General features: G+C 33.8%; 1 protein-coding gene across 2 annotated transcripts in view; it reads left to right on the top strand.

Moving 5' to 3' along the window:
• Nucleotides 1-18,813, top strand: part of LOC113038880 (rho GTPase-activating protein 24-like) — a 107,363-nt gene that overhangs the window by 18,547 nt on the left and 70,003 nt on the right. The window contains exons 2-3 of one of the 2 annotated variants that reach the window (XM_026196643.1): nucleotides 168-376; nucleotides 18,190-18,277. In XM_026196643.1, coding sequence (XP_026052428.1) covers nucleotides 188-376; nucleotides 18,190-18,277 — 277 coding nt within the window. In that variant the 5' untranslated portion in view covers nucleotides 168-187. Of the gene's footprint in view, nucleotides 1-167; nucleotides 377-18,189; nucleotides 18,278-18,813 lie in introns of those variants that run through there. The other variant, XM_026196644.1, reaches the window with a different exon arrangement.

Consider the following 18,813-nt stretch of genomic DNA (forward strand, 5'->3'; position numbering starts at 1 on the left):
GTGGCATGGACGAAGTGAGCAGTCTGATGGCATAACAAGGCAATGGTACTGTCCCTTGTATTATTACCAGAACACCTGCCTGAGGGGTTAGTCACGTGACTCATATCACACTTTCAGTTATGTCATAAGCTTAAACTAACTCGTCTCCCTTTCTGTTTCGGGTACAGAAAGCTCTTTGGGTTGGGTCATGGACGAGCAGGCTGGCAGCGCGGGCAGCAGCCCTCAGCACGGCCGTGGATCAGCCAGGCAGGACGTTCTCCGCTGCGGCTGGCTCCGGAAGCAAGGAGGCTTCGTGAAGACCTGGCACACGCGCTGGTTCGTCCTGCGAGGAGACCAGCTGTACTACTACAAAGATGAGGACGAGACCAAAGCTTTGGTGAGTGGCTGCTGATTTGGGATTTCGTCATTTACTCACTCATTTGGCAGTTCGGGTCTTTACACGCGAACATACACAGATGTGCACATTACGTTGTTTAAAGTCTACCAGGTTTATTCACACGCAACTATCACGACATTCCCCGAGTTCAAATCTCATGGCAAGATGCAAACAAGAGAGGTGAAGACAGAGTGACCTGCTTTTTACCTCCCTGAATGATGACTTGTCACGGTTCTTAATCTAACAATGCAGATTTTTATCCCTAAGGTCATGCAGCTGCTCTCGAGTAGGTGGACAAAAGTGTTTACTATGGAATCAGGCGGGAATTTGAGAAGGCCCCATAAATCTGCTTTAAAACCATCCCGTCTTGTGAGTCTACTGAGAGGAAGCCGGGCTTCTGCCCACAGGAATATTAAAGATTTATACCTTCACGTCCAAGTTTTAAGATTCGTCTCCTCTATATCTTTGAAGTTCCATGTTCAGCTTTAATTTTCATGTTTAATGCACTGTTTGAGCTTGTCGCAGGTTTCGTCAGCAGTCAGATATTGGATTTCAAGGGTAGGCAGCTTCTTCGTTCAGGGTTTTCGTTGACAAAGCTATCAAAGGACACTGAACACGACTTTTGAAGGAAACGAGAGGCTTTGAAGTTCTTCAGACGACTATATTTGAGGTTTTTAAAATACTTGGGGAAGGACAGATGGTGTGACGCTCTTCTAGAAGCCGCTGGCAAATATTTACACAAATATGAGACGGTCTAATATCATGATACTAACGTCTGCTCTACCTTGAGTAGTTCTGTTAGAATAACCCTTGCAATGACTTTGCCCATGTTTTCAGATAAATAATGCATAACTCTGGAACTATTCAAAGCTAATATTAAAATAAATAATATAAACAGATTTTTTTTATTATTATTTTATAAATATTTTGTCTAATATCATTCACTATGTATAGCTTTAACATATGAAGTGTGTAAATAATTTATTATTATTATTATTATTATTATTATTATACATTTGTATTATAGTGATCATATCTGCTATATAATATTTTCATAATATATATATATATATATATATATATATATATATATATATATATACACACACACACATACACACACACACACACACATACACTTTAGTCTTAATTTATTGTAGATGGACTAAAGATGGATTTATTATAATATTTACTTTAATATTGATCATAACTGAATTTTGCACAGTAAACATTTATTATATTATTTTCTAGCAATATTGAATGTATGTATAAAACTTATTCATATTATTGAGTATAATATATAAATAAATATCAGTGATTTGTTATTGTATTTCTTTGTTGAAATAACCATATCCGCTTTATGGTTATTATATTTAGCATTAGAATAATTACTTTTGTACACTTTAGTTTTAATAATACTTCAGTATAAATTATTTAAGAAGTAATTTTTTTTAGTTTTTGTTTTGTTTTTTATCATATGTATCATTATAATAAGTATTTGTACTCCATATTTTCACACACACACACACACACACACACACACACACACACACACACACACACACACACACACACACACACGTATACATAAACACAATATAATATAATGCTATATATTTTTTTAAATAGGATATATATATATATATATATATATATATATATATATATATATATATATATATATATATATATATATATATATATATATATATATACATATATACATACACATATATATACTGTATGACATATTTATAGATATTAAATAAATATATATTTACTTCATAAAATAATAGTTTAATTTACATTGACATTACATTGACATTAATTGACATTTAAATTACTAATTAATTTATTACAATAATTATATTTTCTGTATAATTAAAATTTAGCATTATAATATTTGTTTGCATAGTACTATATATATATAGAGAGAGAGAGAGAGAGAGAGAGAGAGAGAGAGAGAGAGACTATAAAAAATAAATCCCTCTCCCTTTTATGTACTGGTTTATGTACGTTTAGAGTTTTTGGTGAATCATCTTGTTTGTCTGTAGTCTATTGTACAATGTTCTGTCGTGCATAAGGCGCCATTCAAAGTCTCTAAAGCAGTTTGTGGGTCAAGTGTACAAACATTTCTGACAAAGTAGATGAATTATTGATTGATTCCCATTCATGTGTCATCTGTGGGTTAATCCCTGACTGTGTCTGGGCTGGTGTTTTTCGAGAGAGCATTGTGTGTAAGTGTTTACATCTTTGCACATGTGGGTGTGTGGGTGTGGGTGTGGGTATGAGTGAGGAAGCAATGGAAGGTCAGGTGAACTCAGACATGCTTTACCATGACAAAGCAAGTGCATGAAGGCAAAACACCACCGCCTAAATCAAGCCCATGTGCCTAAAGAAAGACTAGACCAATTCATAAGATCTCTGAAGACATGCAAACATCAAAACGGAGGATATACTCTTGCTTTTAGATCATTTTTTTGTTCCAGAGGCACTGCTGAGTATTTGAATTGTGAATGGAAAGGCAGACACGAGGCTGTGACTGTTATGACAGGCTGTTGTTGACACAATAACCACACCTTCAGTCATAAAAGTGCAGCTTTTGCTTTTTTGTTTTCATATTGTTTAATGGCATTAACTATTCCATGTAAGCAGAACTAGTCAAAATAGTTCCATGGATGTGTGCTGGTCTCAGAGGTCTCTATAGCAATGGTTTGCAGTGTTACAGGGAAAACCTCTGACAGCATATCAGACAGAAGATTCAAATTATGTTCTCACTGTCTGTGCTTAGACAGAGAGACAGAGAGAGAGAGATATCTGCTCTGTATTCTGCAACCGTCTAATGAGAAACAGACAATTGTTCGCTGCTCAACAAACAGGCTTTCTCAAAGTTCTGCAACCAGTCAGCCATTGCTTTCCAGCTGGAAACATAGATACAGCATCCATCCGTCCATCATCTGTCTAACTATCCATCCATCCATCGTCCATTTGTCTAGTTAATATTATTACTTTTATTCATCAAGGATTCACTAAATCCATCCATCCATCCATCCTTTTATTTTGAATGCTATTTGGTTTGTTATAATACATTTTCATATATATTGCATTAAAATGATTTTGCTTCTTTACACATTGATTATAAACATTTATTATTGGTTTATATACACTACTGATCCAAGTTTGGGGTCAGTAAGCTTTATACTATATGCTGTGTATATATATATATATATATATATATATATATATATATATATATGTATGTATGTATGTATTCCTGTAGCTCAACTGGTAGAGCACTGCACTAGCAAGCAAGCGCAAGGTTGGGGGTTTGATTCCCCGGGAGCACATGATATGTATAAATTGATAGCCTGAATGCACTGTAAGTCGCTTTGGATAAAAGCGTCTGCTAAATGCATAAATTTAATTTTTTAATTTAATTTAAATTTATATATATATATATATATATATATATATATATATATATATATATATACACACACACACACACACACACACACACACACACACACACACATTACAATGTGTATTATATTTACAAAGTGTTTACAAGAATGCATTTTTTACTTAAAATAAGAAACACTTAAACACAACGGCCTGTACTGTTGAAATGCTGCTGTCATTCAACTTCTGCATCCAGATATAATTAAACGGTGATATTTAGTCTTTTGGCAGCTTTCAAAAGATCCAGCATGACTTCAGTTCAGCATACTGACAGAATCAAACAGTAAGGAAAATGCTCCTGTTTGATAGCAACAGCTTCAAAGCCTTTGAACAATCGGCATATGTGCAAACTTTTAAAGTCAGAGCTGCTTTTGATCTTCTGAATGCAGTAGTTTTGTGAAAGTCGGCACAGGGTGTTTAAGTGAGAAGTTTGTAAAAACAAGACCTCGCTCTTCGCTTTGCTTCCCCGTTGCATGTCTTTCTTAGGTAGAAAAATGTCACTAAAGGGTTGAGAGTTCCTAAAATATCAGTCTGTCTTCCCATGCTGCACTTCTTTTTGACATGCACAAACAAAGCAAGAGTACTAAAATGCATTTTGGCATATTTCAGCATATTTCTAGTAAAAAACATGACACTGAACGTCTGAAATTATGCGACACCCACATTTTGAATGGCTTTTAAACACACTTTAAATATGCATAAGCATCACAGCATGTAATTTCCATTGGCCAAGATTTAGCCCAGCCATTCCAAACATATTCTGTCTCCGTCCATTTCTCCAGCCTACAAACCGAAGGTTAAGAGCTGGAGGGCAAACGGAAAGTACAACCACTGGCCCACAGTGCTTCTGTTGTTCTGCTCAGTTTTATGAATTAGATCCCTTAAGATGTGGAATATTACAGCCTGCCAGGAAAGACAATATAAGACCTGTCCGTGAAGTGAACACAGATGTGTATTTTGCAGCGTTTGTGTCCACTTATAATGTGTGAGAAGTGTCTTTGTCTACTTATAATGACCTTTAAACAGGCTGTTTTTGATATTTTGATACTTTACTTTTAAGACTCCTGTATGTTGTGATTGTCAAACCTTCACGTCCTTCATCAGGCCTAGTAGTTGAATATTAAATAGGTATGATATGTAAACACAGGCAGTCATTTACTAATGTGCTTATATAAAGTCACAATTGTGACAATTTTGACCCATTTTTGGTTTGGGGACAATTGACAATTTGTTTTTCAGAATACCAAATAGTATGCTTAAGCATTTCCCAATATTAGTATCAAATTATACATGCAAGTATAGTTATTTTTTATTTTATTGTTAATGCTATAAATATTTACTTTTTATTATAATCAATTTGGTTGTTTAATGCATTTTTTATGTTACGTGAAAATGTATAATAATTTATTATAAACCTTTATTATTGATTTTCATATATACTACCATTCAAAAGTTTGGGGTCAGTATGATTTTATTTTATTTTATTACTCAAATTCATCTAGTACACATTTAATTAATCAAAAGTGACAGTAAAGACATTTATAATATTACATGAATATTTCTATTTAAAATAAAGTCTACTTTTTTTTTTTTACAAATATTTTAATGACTTCGTATTATAGCATATTCTATATATTTGTTATTACATAGTTTTTTATTATAGTATACATTTATTATATTCAATAGAATATAATATTATTTAAAATATAAAATATATTTTATATTATTGTAAATGTATTATAAACTTTATTCTGTCTATATCTTATAATACATTGATATGTAAATGTATATTGTATTAAAACAGATTTCCAACACATAAATTATTAATTAATATTTATTTTTGCGTTAAATTTTTTTACAAACACTGACAAAATAATAAAAAAAAACTTTTGAACTGTAGTGCAAGTTTTGTTATGTTTATTACATTATAAGTAATTGTTATTATATTATTTTATTATACATTTTATTATATTTACTATAACAAAGTGTAATATAACATTATAATTAATATAATAATTAAAATAAATATACATGATTTTATTGCATTGTTTATTATAAACTGTATTTGCATACACCAAATATATCACAAAAACCTTTTGTTTGTATGTTTAGAATATAGATAGAAGCCTAAAAAGGATTTGCTACGCCTGAAGTTATATATAATTATAATAATTATCTACATTTAAATTGCTTGAAAAGAGGTTTACCATGCCTGAAAGTCATAATTGACACGCCAACTAGGGAGGGAGTGTTACAGTATAGCTGGATGATTTTATTTTTAAAAGAGCTTTTTTTCTAGATATGACCCTTTTAAAGAAAACAATACAGTATATTTAGATCCTGCTTCTCTCTTTTTTCTCAAATAAAGGCGAGCAGCGAACCAAAGACAGGTGCATTAATCCCAACTATCTCACCTATAGCATGTTCCTTGCTGCTTTTATTTCTCTACCACATAAAACAACCGGGTGAGTTTGTTTTAGAGATGGAAAACTTGTCTGTAAGTCAATGCATTCCAACAGCAGAACTAAAAAAATATATTGATACTAAGTAATAAGTTATATCACACATGCAAAGCAAAAAAACACTGTCAGAATAAATCAGACAATTCATCAGTTTGTAGTTGAGGAGGGTAGCGTAGTGTAATTAAGACGTCCCAGCATGCAATAGAGCCACGAGAGGTGATGAAGCACTATCATTAAAGTGGCTGTTAATTAGCATCTTCATTCAAAGCGATGCTCCATTAGTTACCTGCCTCATTAGCTTAATTACTGTCTCTCATTCCAGTGCATGAACATCTGCCCGCTAATGTTCCCTAAGGAGACGTGGCCTTGTGACTTCACACACACACGAACAGGATCATATTCGAAGAGTGTGTGCCTGCGTCTGGCCGTGTAGAGTTACTGAACTTGACATAGAGAGGGGCTTTGTGAACTTGCATCAACGGCGTCAAGTTAGGCACGCGGGGTTCGTCATAACAGCGTGGTGTCGTGTGCGTCTGTCATGTTTGGAATGCACAGAGCGGCTGCTGACAGGGTCAGAGGTCATCTGCTGCCGTGCCGAGAGGGGCATTAGTGAGCAGGGAACCAACGCATGTGGGTTCATTTTATGCACTTGAGTGTTCATAAAGGGGGTTTTGTTTAGCTGTATGATTGCATGATTATTGTAATTCAGCCAGAAGTATAATAATTGGACATGCCGGGATGACATGAGGTCGGAATGCCTGTTTTAGTGTTTTAGGTTCAATGAAGCTCTCAAAATATAAATTGGAAAATGCATTGTATATATATTTTTTTTTTCTTTTTTTTTTTTTTAATATATTTTATAATTTTACTTTTACAAATTTCTTTTTTTTTTTTTCTCAGTCGAAATTTGGTGGCAAATCTGACAAAATATAACAATATATTTTATTAATGTAACTTTAAAAAAATAGATTTGAGTTATCTTTAATCATTACATTTAATTTATATTTATACTAGAGGAAAATTCAGTTATCTTTATTTCTTATCTTTATATCTACATTTAATTTGTATTTATTTTAACTTTTTGTATAAAAGTTATGGACATTTTGTGGCAAATCTTATATAATGTAATATATATATATATATATATATATATATATATATATATATATATATATATATATATAATAAATTAAATTAAATTATATTTATGCATTTAGCAGACTTACAGTACATTCAGTCTATCAATTTTTACTTATCATGTGTTCCCGGGGAATCGAACCCCCAACCTAGGGCTTGATAGCACAATGCTCTACCAATTGAGTTACAGGAAAACTTTTTTTTTTTAACATCCCAAAAAGAATTCAAAATATAGAGTTATTAAGGATTTATGTTAGATTTGGTTTGCACCCCATTGCAACAATAATTGTATAATCCTACAGCACTATAAACTTGTCTTGAGCACACAAGTATGCAATATGCAATCAAATCCCTGGTGATATGCGCAGCGGCATCTGTCCTCAAGAGCTTATTCACTGATGTGTCCTAAATGACCTGCTGACTCACTGTTTCCTCTAGCACTTCCTGTTCCACTGTAGACATCAGAGGTCGTCTGGGGAGCGGAGCCCCTTTCACTGCTCGCTAAATGAAGTCTGAGCTATTAGTTACAAAGCAGGATGAAAAACAATGCTGAAAATAGTCTGTTCACGACGGAACAAGCAGTGTCAGCTAAAATTAATCACAGGTATGAAAAGAGGGTGTATAGACACCTGAAATGTTAATTTATACAGGATACAAGCCATTAACTTCAAATTCAGAAGGGAATTTGATTTCATAGAGAAAATGTGCTGATCTACATGCAGTTTTTTTGGGTAAGGTTATGGCTCATTATTTTTGCTAATCGATATAGTGGCTCAGACACGCTTTGTCTTTAAATAAAAAAAAAATTGATCAGGACTTTGACTCTGAAATGCTTTAATCTTGTTCTCTCTCTGTCCTTCAATACGTGTCAGACCAGGACTTGGGCAAATTTAGGAGATATCTAGACAGCTTGAAGGTTTATGTAAGGATCTCTCAGTCTCTCTCCTTCTGTTCTCCTCTGTGGGTTTGTGACAGGTGATCTCTCATTATCCGCTGTAGCTCAGAACAGAGTCCAGTCTGAATATCTTCTCTCTCTGAGGCGTTAGATATGACAGTAATTAGTATTCTGAGCAGACTGAGGTTATGGATTTAACTTTTATGTCTTATTTTTATGATCTTCTTGATGTCCTCTATGCTCGCACTCCTTAAATCTAGTCACCATCCATCCTTCGGTGAACAAAATGTGTGGCATTATAACTTTAGTGCGCAGTGTATAATCACCATAAAAACTCATTTTTAATTGTGCTGTCTGATAAGACTGTAAAACAACAGTAAACACAATAGATCATTAAAAACGCAAAATTTTAGGCTGCAGAACAGATTTGGACTCTAGCTCAGGAATTGATCCTCTGCAGTGAATGGGTGCCGTCAGTGTGAGAGTCCAAATAGCTGATAAAAACATCCCGATAAACCATCAAGTAATCCATACCACTCCACCAGTTAACGTGTTGTCAATATATGTCAAATCCAAAAGTCATTTTTTATAATTTTGCCTTCTCAAGGGAAACATTCCTCTTGTCTGAATCAGGAGAGAAATTTGCACAGATAACAAAACTGTAAACACAGTTGAAAACTAAACAGATTTTTTGTTGGATTTTGATGTTTTTTTGTTTGTTTCTTTGTTTTTTATTGAAGGAAGCGTTATTATGGAATCATATTTTAGCCAGAAACAATGGTTTAAAGTTAAAACACATCGTAATGTTTCTTACAAACATGCATCTTTTCACTTCATGAGATGTTAATTGATAGACTGGAGTTGTGTGCGTTACTTGTGGATTATTAGCTTTGTTTCCATCCAAAGATTCAAATTAAACTTATGCGCAAAACTGGAATATTGCATAAAACATTTGCAGATAAAGCACTGTTTCCATCCAACGAGTCAAAGAGAATAAAATCGTCACTTCTTGGTAAACTGGCTCTAAATATCACTAAGAAAACTAGGAGAAGCCAATGGATGGAAACATATATTGTGATATTTTTAATCAGCTGTTTGGACTCTCATTTTGATGGCACCCATTCACCATTGAGGATTTATCCAAAGCTGTCTAAATGAAGAAACAAACTGATCTATATTTTGGATTTTCTGGAATTTGTTTTTTTATTTTTATTTTTATTTTTTGAATGGTTACTTGAACTGCCTTTGCGGTTCACTTTAGCTTTGAAAAACTTTGAGATAGTTTAATTTCCTCCTTATCTACGGTTCATAGATCCTATTAGTGGTAGCAAACAATGGTGGAACACCAATTTTAGAAGCAATTAGCATCCAGTGCTCAGGCATAAAGCTCTGGCCAAAGGAATTATCTCCATTGCATTTGTCGTCCTTCTTAGATCATTTGCATTTTATCTTTGAGCCAAGCCGGCTAATTGGCCTTAAAAAGCACTTAGTGACTGAAACTACTCTACACTACAATCTAATGATCTTAAATGAGTTTGCTTTCACTGGACAAATCATATCAGAATGTCAAGAGTGCAATGTCAGTATTATATATATTATAGTTAAAAAAAATGTTTTTCAGTAATGAACATTTTGTCCAGTATTTGTGTGTGTTTTGTATTTGTAGTTGTTGTTAAGAGTACTGGTTCATTATAAGAACATGCTAACGTTAGCGGTGGCTGTGGTATGTATTAGTCAAGTTTCTTGTGCTTTTTTTGTGAGGAGCGCTGTTTTAGTTGGCATTGAAGCCGCACACTAAGCTTTAGAACAGAAATCTTTTTTTTAGAGGAAAGAAAAAGGTGAAGGTAGCCAATCTATTTAACCCTGAGGGATGCTGTTGTACAAAGTTGCACAATCTTTGCTGTTTTGGACCATGAGCTATGAAAAGATCAGATTCAACTAGAGCAGGTTTGTGCTCAGAGTGAATTTGTACCTCACTGAAAACAACAAATCAATGAACATGAAGATGAAAGACCTCGGAGATATTGTGTAGCAGCTTCAGGTTTTTCTTAGCAAAGCTCAACCAGAAAATAGCACATTTAAAATGAATCATGTGGCCTTTTGTGTCTCTCGTATTATTCCTGATTGGTCATTGGTATGCTAGGCTAGCTGGCAATTTAACATTTAGCCTCAGTGCCATTATTGCTTAAAACTGGGGCTCTGAAATATATATTAAATAAATAATACTATTTGTTCTGTTCCTGCAACCTAAATGAACATTGATTTTTGGATCCAATAAATATCTTAAGTCTTTTTTTGTTTTGGATGCTAGTAGGTTTTGTGTTTTCCAAAAAAATAACAGGCAGTGTACGTGTATAATAAACAGGGACAGGATGAAACATTTTAATATTGAAGAAATCATACACTTTTATGCTGGCTGATTCACTATAAATATTTAAAAACATAAAATCTCCACCATTAGAGCTAACAAAAGGAAAATTATTTTGCTTTATTAAGATGACTCACAGGTACAGGGTTTCCAGCAGAAAGTTTATAGAGCGTACAGTGCATTTAGCCTGGCGCACTAATAAAATAGCTTTTTTGCTACATTTATTCCAAAGCGTTTGCTAACTGAATAAATGTAGTTTTAGAAAGTACGTTTTTTCGGTGGACTAGGCTAAATGTAAGCTCTATAAAATGCTGGACTGCTGGAAATGACAAATACATTTGCACTTTAAAGCAAAAGTGAGTCATTTCAATGTAGTATAACCTTTCCTTTTATTTCCAAAAACTCAAAATCAGCCGTTCATATTTACCTACTAAAGTCTGAAGTTACATAAATATACACACACTACTGATCTAAAGTTTGGGCTCAGTAAGATTATTTTTTTCTATTAATTTATTTAGTTTTTTTGTTTTTATGTATTCAGAAAGGATGCATTTAGTTCATTTCATTTGAATGATCACTTAGATTTACAATGTTACAAAAAAATAAAATAATCAATTTCAAATATATATATATATATATATATATATATATATATATATATATATATATATATATATATATATATATATATATATATATATATATATATATATATATATATATATATAATTATTATTATTATTATTATTATTATTATTATTATTAACTTATTTTTGCTTGAAAACTGAAACACTCTCTTTCCCACACACACACACTCACACACACACACACACACACATAGGCTATGTGGCCTATATATATCTGCTGCCAGATACTGTATGTAGAGCATCTCACAGGGGAAAATCATACATTGGTCAGGATGTAGGTAATGGAAAGATGAGATTAATCACATTTTTTGAACTGCTGCAGTCTGCTTGTTTGTAGACCTCCTATCTACAGGTATTCCATCAGGTCTGCCATTGTAAGCATTTATAATATTTCTGTCAGTAATTAGGTTTGGTCTCCTCAGCAGCACAGAACAAATTTCAACAAAAAATAGAGAAACACATTTGGCATGCAACTCAGTTGTGACCAGCCAAAACAACTAGATGGATGCTGTCCATTTCAGAATTTATGTTTGATTTATACTCCTGGCAAACTAGCTCATTTCCCGCCTGTTTTCTGTTAGACGACCGCAAACTGTGGTGAGGGTAATGATGTTTACCTGCGGCTGCCCTGCGGAAGCTTTTATTTTTAGGAGTTGGTTAAGTAGCTGATATCTGAGTTGAAAGTTGTCAAGATCGTAATGGTTCTCCTAATTGACTGCTTCATTTTTGTGAGTGGAGAAATCTTCCGATAATTTGCTTTTCCCGAAACTGTAACAGTCTGTCTGGAGTAGCCTGAGGTTTAAAGGGCAAAGTGGTCATGGTTTAGTGTAGCTTGGACTTACAACCTTCTAATTATCAACCATCAGTAGGGGATTCAAGTGCATTAACTACTTTTTGAAATATTGTATTAATGTTTGATTTTATGGCATTTATTAAAGGGATAGTTCACCAAAAAATGAGCCATTGACTTCCATAGTATGAAAAAAACAGTTCATTAGAGTCATTTGTTCAGAATCATACTACATTGTTGTGCTGTAAGTGATTCACTTAAAAGAGCCAGTTCATAAGAGTCATTCCTTTGGAATCATGCTGCATGTTTTGGAATCGCTAATGATGAACCATTTGTTACTTCAAATGTTTTTAATATTATATTTCTGTTATTATAGACATCAAATCTTTCTTTATGAGAGAACTGCTTCATAGGAGTCATTTGTTGAGAATCGAAACTCCCTGGTTGCGCGATATGTTATTGATTCATTAAAAGAGCTGGTTCGTGGGAGTCATTTGTTTTGAATCATACTACACTGTTGCACTGTTTTTGATTCACTAAAAAGAGTTGATTCATAAGAGCTATTCATTCAGAATCATGCTACATTGTTGAGCTGTATGTTTTGGATTCGCTAATGATGAACCATTTGTTAGTTCAAACGTTTTAAATATTATATTTCTGTTACTATAGACATTAAATCTGTCTATATGAGAGTATATTAAATGCTTGACGTGCATGTCAAGAATTGCCTCAAGCAAAAGTAACAAAATAATAATGTTTTATTTTCCATACAAAGTTATAAATATCGGCTCCTCTTTTTAGGAACAAAATATTGATGTGTACAGTATTTTAAAAGTTATATTTCCTAATGCTTGCAGCATTACCAAGATCTTAATGCTTCTCCACAGTCCAAATGGCTGTTTATTTCCTTCTACTGCTGCAGTCCCATTTTTCTGTGAGCAAGGAGAAAAAGACTTGCATTATAAACAGCTGATTTCACCTGGAGATGGGTACATTTGTTGCACTCGCTGCAGGCAAAAGACTGCAGAATTAAAAAAAACAGAAATAAAGAAAGCAGAGAAAACAAGGGCTCTAAGTGTGAAAAAGTGCTGCGGGACAGACAGGGGCCACTAATGAACGAAACATGAGGGCAGCCTTCTGAGGAAAAGTCAAGGTTAACTGTTCAAAAGCACCTAATGGGACCGTTCCACAGCAAATGACTTTCCTTTAATGAATTCCATGGGACCGTTTAGGACTTCATGCCTAAGTACTGGGTTGTAACTTGTTTAATTTCCTCCTGGCCCCTTTGGTCATTTACCATCAATCTCCGCTGGTTGATAAACAAATAAAACCAGCTCTTCTGGTCTGATCTGGAACTGGATTTTTTCGTCTCCATGGGGGATTCCCACATACCCGTCGGCTCTCTATGCAGTTACTGAGAAGCTAACTTCGTTTTGGCACCATGGGGACTGAAATGTAATTAAATATAAACACTGGTGACATAACAAATCATTTTTTTGCTTTGTTCTGCTTCTCTGTTTTTCTCTCGAGCAGGGAGGGGAATTCCTGAGATGATATTAAGCTAACCTCTGCCCCAGCTCAATGTAGCACAGCAATCTGGGGAGATTTCCTCTTTCCAAAATGTCCACTCCTGTGCTGTCCAGTTCACCCACAATGCATGTGGTAGTGTCTTTGATGTTGTACATTTCCGGTTGGTTGTGTCAAAGTCTGAACTGTCCTGGTCTGGCTTGAGGTGTTAATGATGGTGCGATGAAACAGCCAGGACCCCTGAGGTCAGAGAGGTGCAACACCTTACTGAGAGATGAACTGCTGCCCCAAACCAATGACCATGGGAACCAAGGGGTTAAGTTTTGACTGGTTTGAATGATTAAGGCCCAGTTGGTAGGTTTTGTAACTATGACATTTTGTGGGCAGAAAGAATAGCTTTCCATTGATGGCCATTGATAAGCACCATTGTAACAATTTATTTATTGTATTTAAAAAAAAAAAAATATATATATATATATATATATATAATTAATTTCACTTAAATTGACATAAAAAATTCATAAAGATTTGACTAAAATCACAATTGTCCATTACTCCCTTGAAATTGTAATTGTGATTATTAATTAGAATAATCACAATTTACATTGAATGATGTTTATACCATTGTTTGATGCAACTGCCCGACATATTTTTATATAAAAATAAGCTGAAAACTCTCTGACTGAATAACCTTTAGTGCTCTTCTATAGAATTAAGCCTCAGATGTCAAATATACATCGGATTGGTTTCTTCTTTAAATTATAAAAAATAAAAGTATGAAATAAGAATGGTATTATAATGTTATACTAAAACAATGGAAAAACCTTTAAGATTACTTTAAACTTTAAACGTAAAAAATATAGGTCAATGCTTGTTTGAGAAAAAAAAAGCCTATACAGTATATATATATATATATATATATATATATATATATATATATATATATATATATATATATATATATATATATATACTGTATAGGCTTTTTTTTATATATATATATCACAATAGATCAGAACATTACAATGAAAATGTAGGTTATAAAATGAAGACTAGCATGAGTAAACCCAGAATGCTTTGGGCCATACTTCACTATATATATCATGATCATTGTTGTTGTTCACCAGAGCACACACAATTTTTTTTTTCACATCTCTAAGTGTAGAGTAAGCAAGGAAGTGAGCCAAGGAAGACACATGGTTCTTCTGCTCTGGAATGGGCCGGGTTTTGTTCCCTGCCTTTTTTGATGATGTGTCTTTCCATGTTTTCCACATGGAATGCCTCTGGGGACAACAAAAATGCCTTTAATTGAAAGGCCCATGTCTTTACCAACACACCCTTCAGGCTCCGGTTCTAAAACAGGAACCACTGCCCACATCAAACCACTGACCTGCCTTACTGTGGGCTGAAATTTGTGCTATCTTCACGAGCCCCACCAATGGGAAAGGAACATGCTGCCCACCAAAATCAGGAACATGCTGTCAGCAAGATCTCGTAAAGCGTTTGATGTTTTAACAGAAGTAAGTTACTACATCGCACGCAGAGAGACTTGAAAAGGGAAAGAGTTCATTGTGTAATGATTGTCATATGTGGCTTTTTTTTCACCTTTCACAAGGTTAATATAACCATGACAGGCACCAACCCTACAATCTAGACCAAGTTTTTTTTTTTTTTTCGATAAGGTCTTGTTTACTCTTATTTCATAGTAAACTGATCCTAATGGTTTAAAGACTCCATGAAGTCAAAAAAAAGACAACTGGTTTGTGACATTTATGGATGCTGCTCCATGTTTATGAATTCTTCATGACTTATATATACATATATATAATAAAATGTCATTTATTTCTGTGATGGCAGAGCTGATGAATTTTCAGCATCATAACTCCAGTCTTCAGCATCACATGATCCTTTTATTTAAATATTCAGTTTATTTAAAAATTAAAATAAAAAAATCAAACCTTACGGAACCGAAAAAAGTGGAGTTGGATTTGATACTGTCGTGTGAGCGAGGCTCTAGTGCAGAGATTTGAATAATGTATCAGCCGCTATGTTAACTATCCTAATCTCTGAATCCTACGTTCTCACTGTTTCCAGGCATGTCGGGATACTGGATACTGAACATATGCACTGATATTAGATAAGGATGTAACTGAGCTCTGTTTCCCCTCTCTCTCCCAATGAAAATGTGTCTTTTAAGCCCCTCTGTAGTGCAGATATGAAATACTCTCCCTCAAAGGTGACTGCTTTAGACCTCTGCAGTTGTTCCTCTGCATACCATAAATAACCTCAGTGTGCCAGTGCCCCCTGTAATGCTACTATAAAGATGCATATGAAAACATCGCTCAGCACGTGTTGCGTTAATGGCATTCATTGTGCCATCTGAGCATGTGTGACTGTCATCATTAAAATGATGGGAAATCCCCCTCGAGCATCTCTGATGCTTATTTAGTTACAAAATAAAAAAAAAATATTATATATGTCAAATATAATAGGCTGCATTCTTGTTCTTTGACTTTATTAAGTGCATTTTTTATACAAATATGATATGCTTCATTCTTGTCCCTTAACTTTAAGTGCATTTTTAATTTGCCTTTATGTTAGTGCTTTTGAAAGTGAAAAAGTGAAGTGACGTGTGTCCAAGTATGACCCATACTCGGAATTAGTGCTCTGCATTTATCCCATCCAAAGTGCACATGCACAGCAGTGAACACTTAGCCATTTTTTAAGTTATAATTTTGCCAATAAATGGGTCATTTTAGGTTCTAAAACCTTATATGCATAAACACATGTTTTTAAATATTGATGTATATTTATGCATATATTGTGCATGTATATATATAATACTTTGCAATTTTGCACTGCAAAATTTGTTTGACACTTCTCTCGTGAAATTTGGCACAAAGTGATGAAACATGATCCAGCTTTGCTTGCAAAGACTGAGATGCTCCTTTTATACCCAAACATGATACATTGACCTATTACCAATTCACCTGCTTACTGTTTCAAAACTGATATTCTAAAACCTTTTCATTTATATTTAGCTTCTGTCCTAACTTATCTGGAGTGCGTTGCAGCCGTCAAAAACAAAATGTGTTCCTATTTACAAAACACATTTATAGTACGTTGGTCAGAAATAACTTTGGAAGTCTTTCCTTTGTACTTTTGTAAATTAAAGAAAAGGTTAAAGTGCACCATGTATAAATTTATAATGAGTCAACGTAAAAAAAATTGTTTTTAAAATGACTCTTAAGTTGTTTCAAATTGATGTCAACATGAAATATTAGCATATTTAAACAGAATACTATATAATATATGCATAATTTCCACAGTATACATACTGAATTCCTTACAATAGCATGATAGTGGTGTAGCATGAAAGAAAATTACAAATATAGAATGATATACGAGATACAGGAAAACATCGATAGTTGAGGGCGAGATGCTGGGAGGATAAAGAGACAGAGAGATGAGAGCAGTGGGGGAAATCAGGCTGCTTTACTAGTCCACTGGTGGTTGTAACATGGTCTGTGTGCTGTGCTGATTTTGGGTCTATTTAAAGCAGCAGTTCATCCAGCATATCAAACACTGATCTATAATCCCACAGCAGTCGCAGTGCTGCTTAAGATCCGATTGCTCCATGATAACAAGAGCTTTGTCGACTCTAATGCCGCCTGAGCTCTGTAATACAGACCCCCGAGGGGTCCATCTGTAACCCCTGAACTGATTTCTGCCTTCTGACTCCAGCTAATGGCCAGATGATGAGATGGTTTCCAGCATGTACATACCTTATCCTTATAAAAGTTAATGTTATATTAATATTATAATAAATTCCTATACATACACATTTATAAATATAATAGCATATTTAGACAAAACAACATAGAATTTTAAATGCTTTTTTCCCCAGACATATATTGTTTGAAAGATATTTATATTATTAATATATTTTTAAATTTAATATATTATTTTGTTAAAGATTTGTGATCTATATATGATATTAAACTGTAAATATTTAATATTTAAATAATATGTAAAGGAAAATAAGTTGGACTTTATTGTAGCTTTTCATTTTAACAAAATGTATGTGTTTATACATTGTAAAAAAAAAAATTTTATTATAGCTATTTATATTTATATAAATAATACATACTTTTTTAGAAAATATATCATATATTTAAAATATATAATAATATGTAATAGCTTTGTTTTGTAATAGCTTTGTTTAAAAAAATATTATATATATATATATATATATATATATATATATATATATATATATATATATATATATATATATATATATATATATAATTACATTTTAGATCTTAAATCAAGCAAGCAAATTAAGCAAATGAAAATATATAAATGAGAATTAAGTTTCAGGAAAGGGATTTTTCACATTTTAGCATCCTATTCTCCAATACACCCAAGGTTTTTTCTTGCTGTGATATATTTTCCACGTACGTCTTGCTTTCCTAAGCAGTTTGTGTCTGACTAATTTCTTTTGGCTTTTTGGTTCCTCTAGGGCACCATTTTCCTACCTGGCAACAGAGTCACCGAACATCCCAGCAGTGGGGAGGAAGGTGGAAAGTTCTTTTTTGAAGTCATCCCAGGTAAAGAGAAACCGTTTTTTTTTTTTTTTTTACTCTGTCTGTTTTTGCAATGCATTTACTATAGCTTTCATGATGGGACAGCGGTGACCTCACTCACTGAGGAGAGGTCGTCAAAGACATCCATCAGAGCTAATGAGAACAGATCGACGCTGGGCACCTCGCTGATAAACACAGCTGAATCCTGACGCTCCAGACACAACATATCACAGCAAATCTGTGTCATTTCAGTGGAACAGTCGCTTGCATTTGTAAAACAATGCTCATTTGTAAATCTTCTGGGCATCTTGTCATGTAAACCAACCCATGTGTTTTCAAATGGATCTCTCTTTATCCAAGTTTGTGGGTAATTTGTTTTCTCCCAAATGTAGCTTAGTGATGAATGGCACTGGATCTGCCACCTGCTGTAATTAGTTTACAGATCACACTCTTCTCTCTCTCTCTTCGGGCTCTGGTTGTGTTTGGAGAGGGTTCAGACAAAACGCAGATGTCCCTCTCATGTGCTGGATGATGAATCACTGAGGACAGATGAGTGCTTG

The sequence above is a fragment of the Carassius auratus genome, chromosome 21 (assembly GCF_003368295.1).
Source record: "Carassius auratus strain Wakin chromosome 21, ASM336829v1, whole genome shotgun sequence".
In the NCBI taxonomy this organism is placed as follows: domain Eukaryota; kingdom Metazoa; phylum Chordata; class Actinopteri; order Cypriniformes; family Cyprinidae; genus Carassius; species Carassius auratus.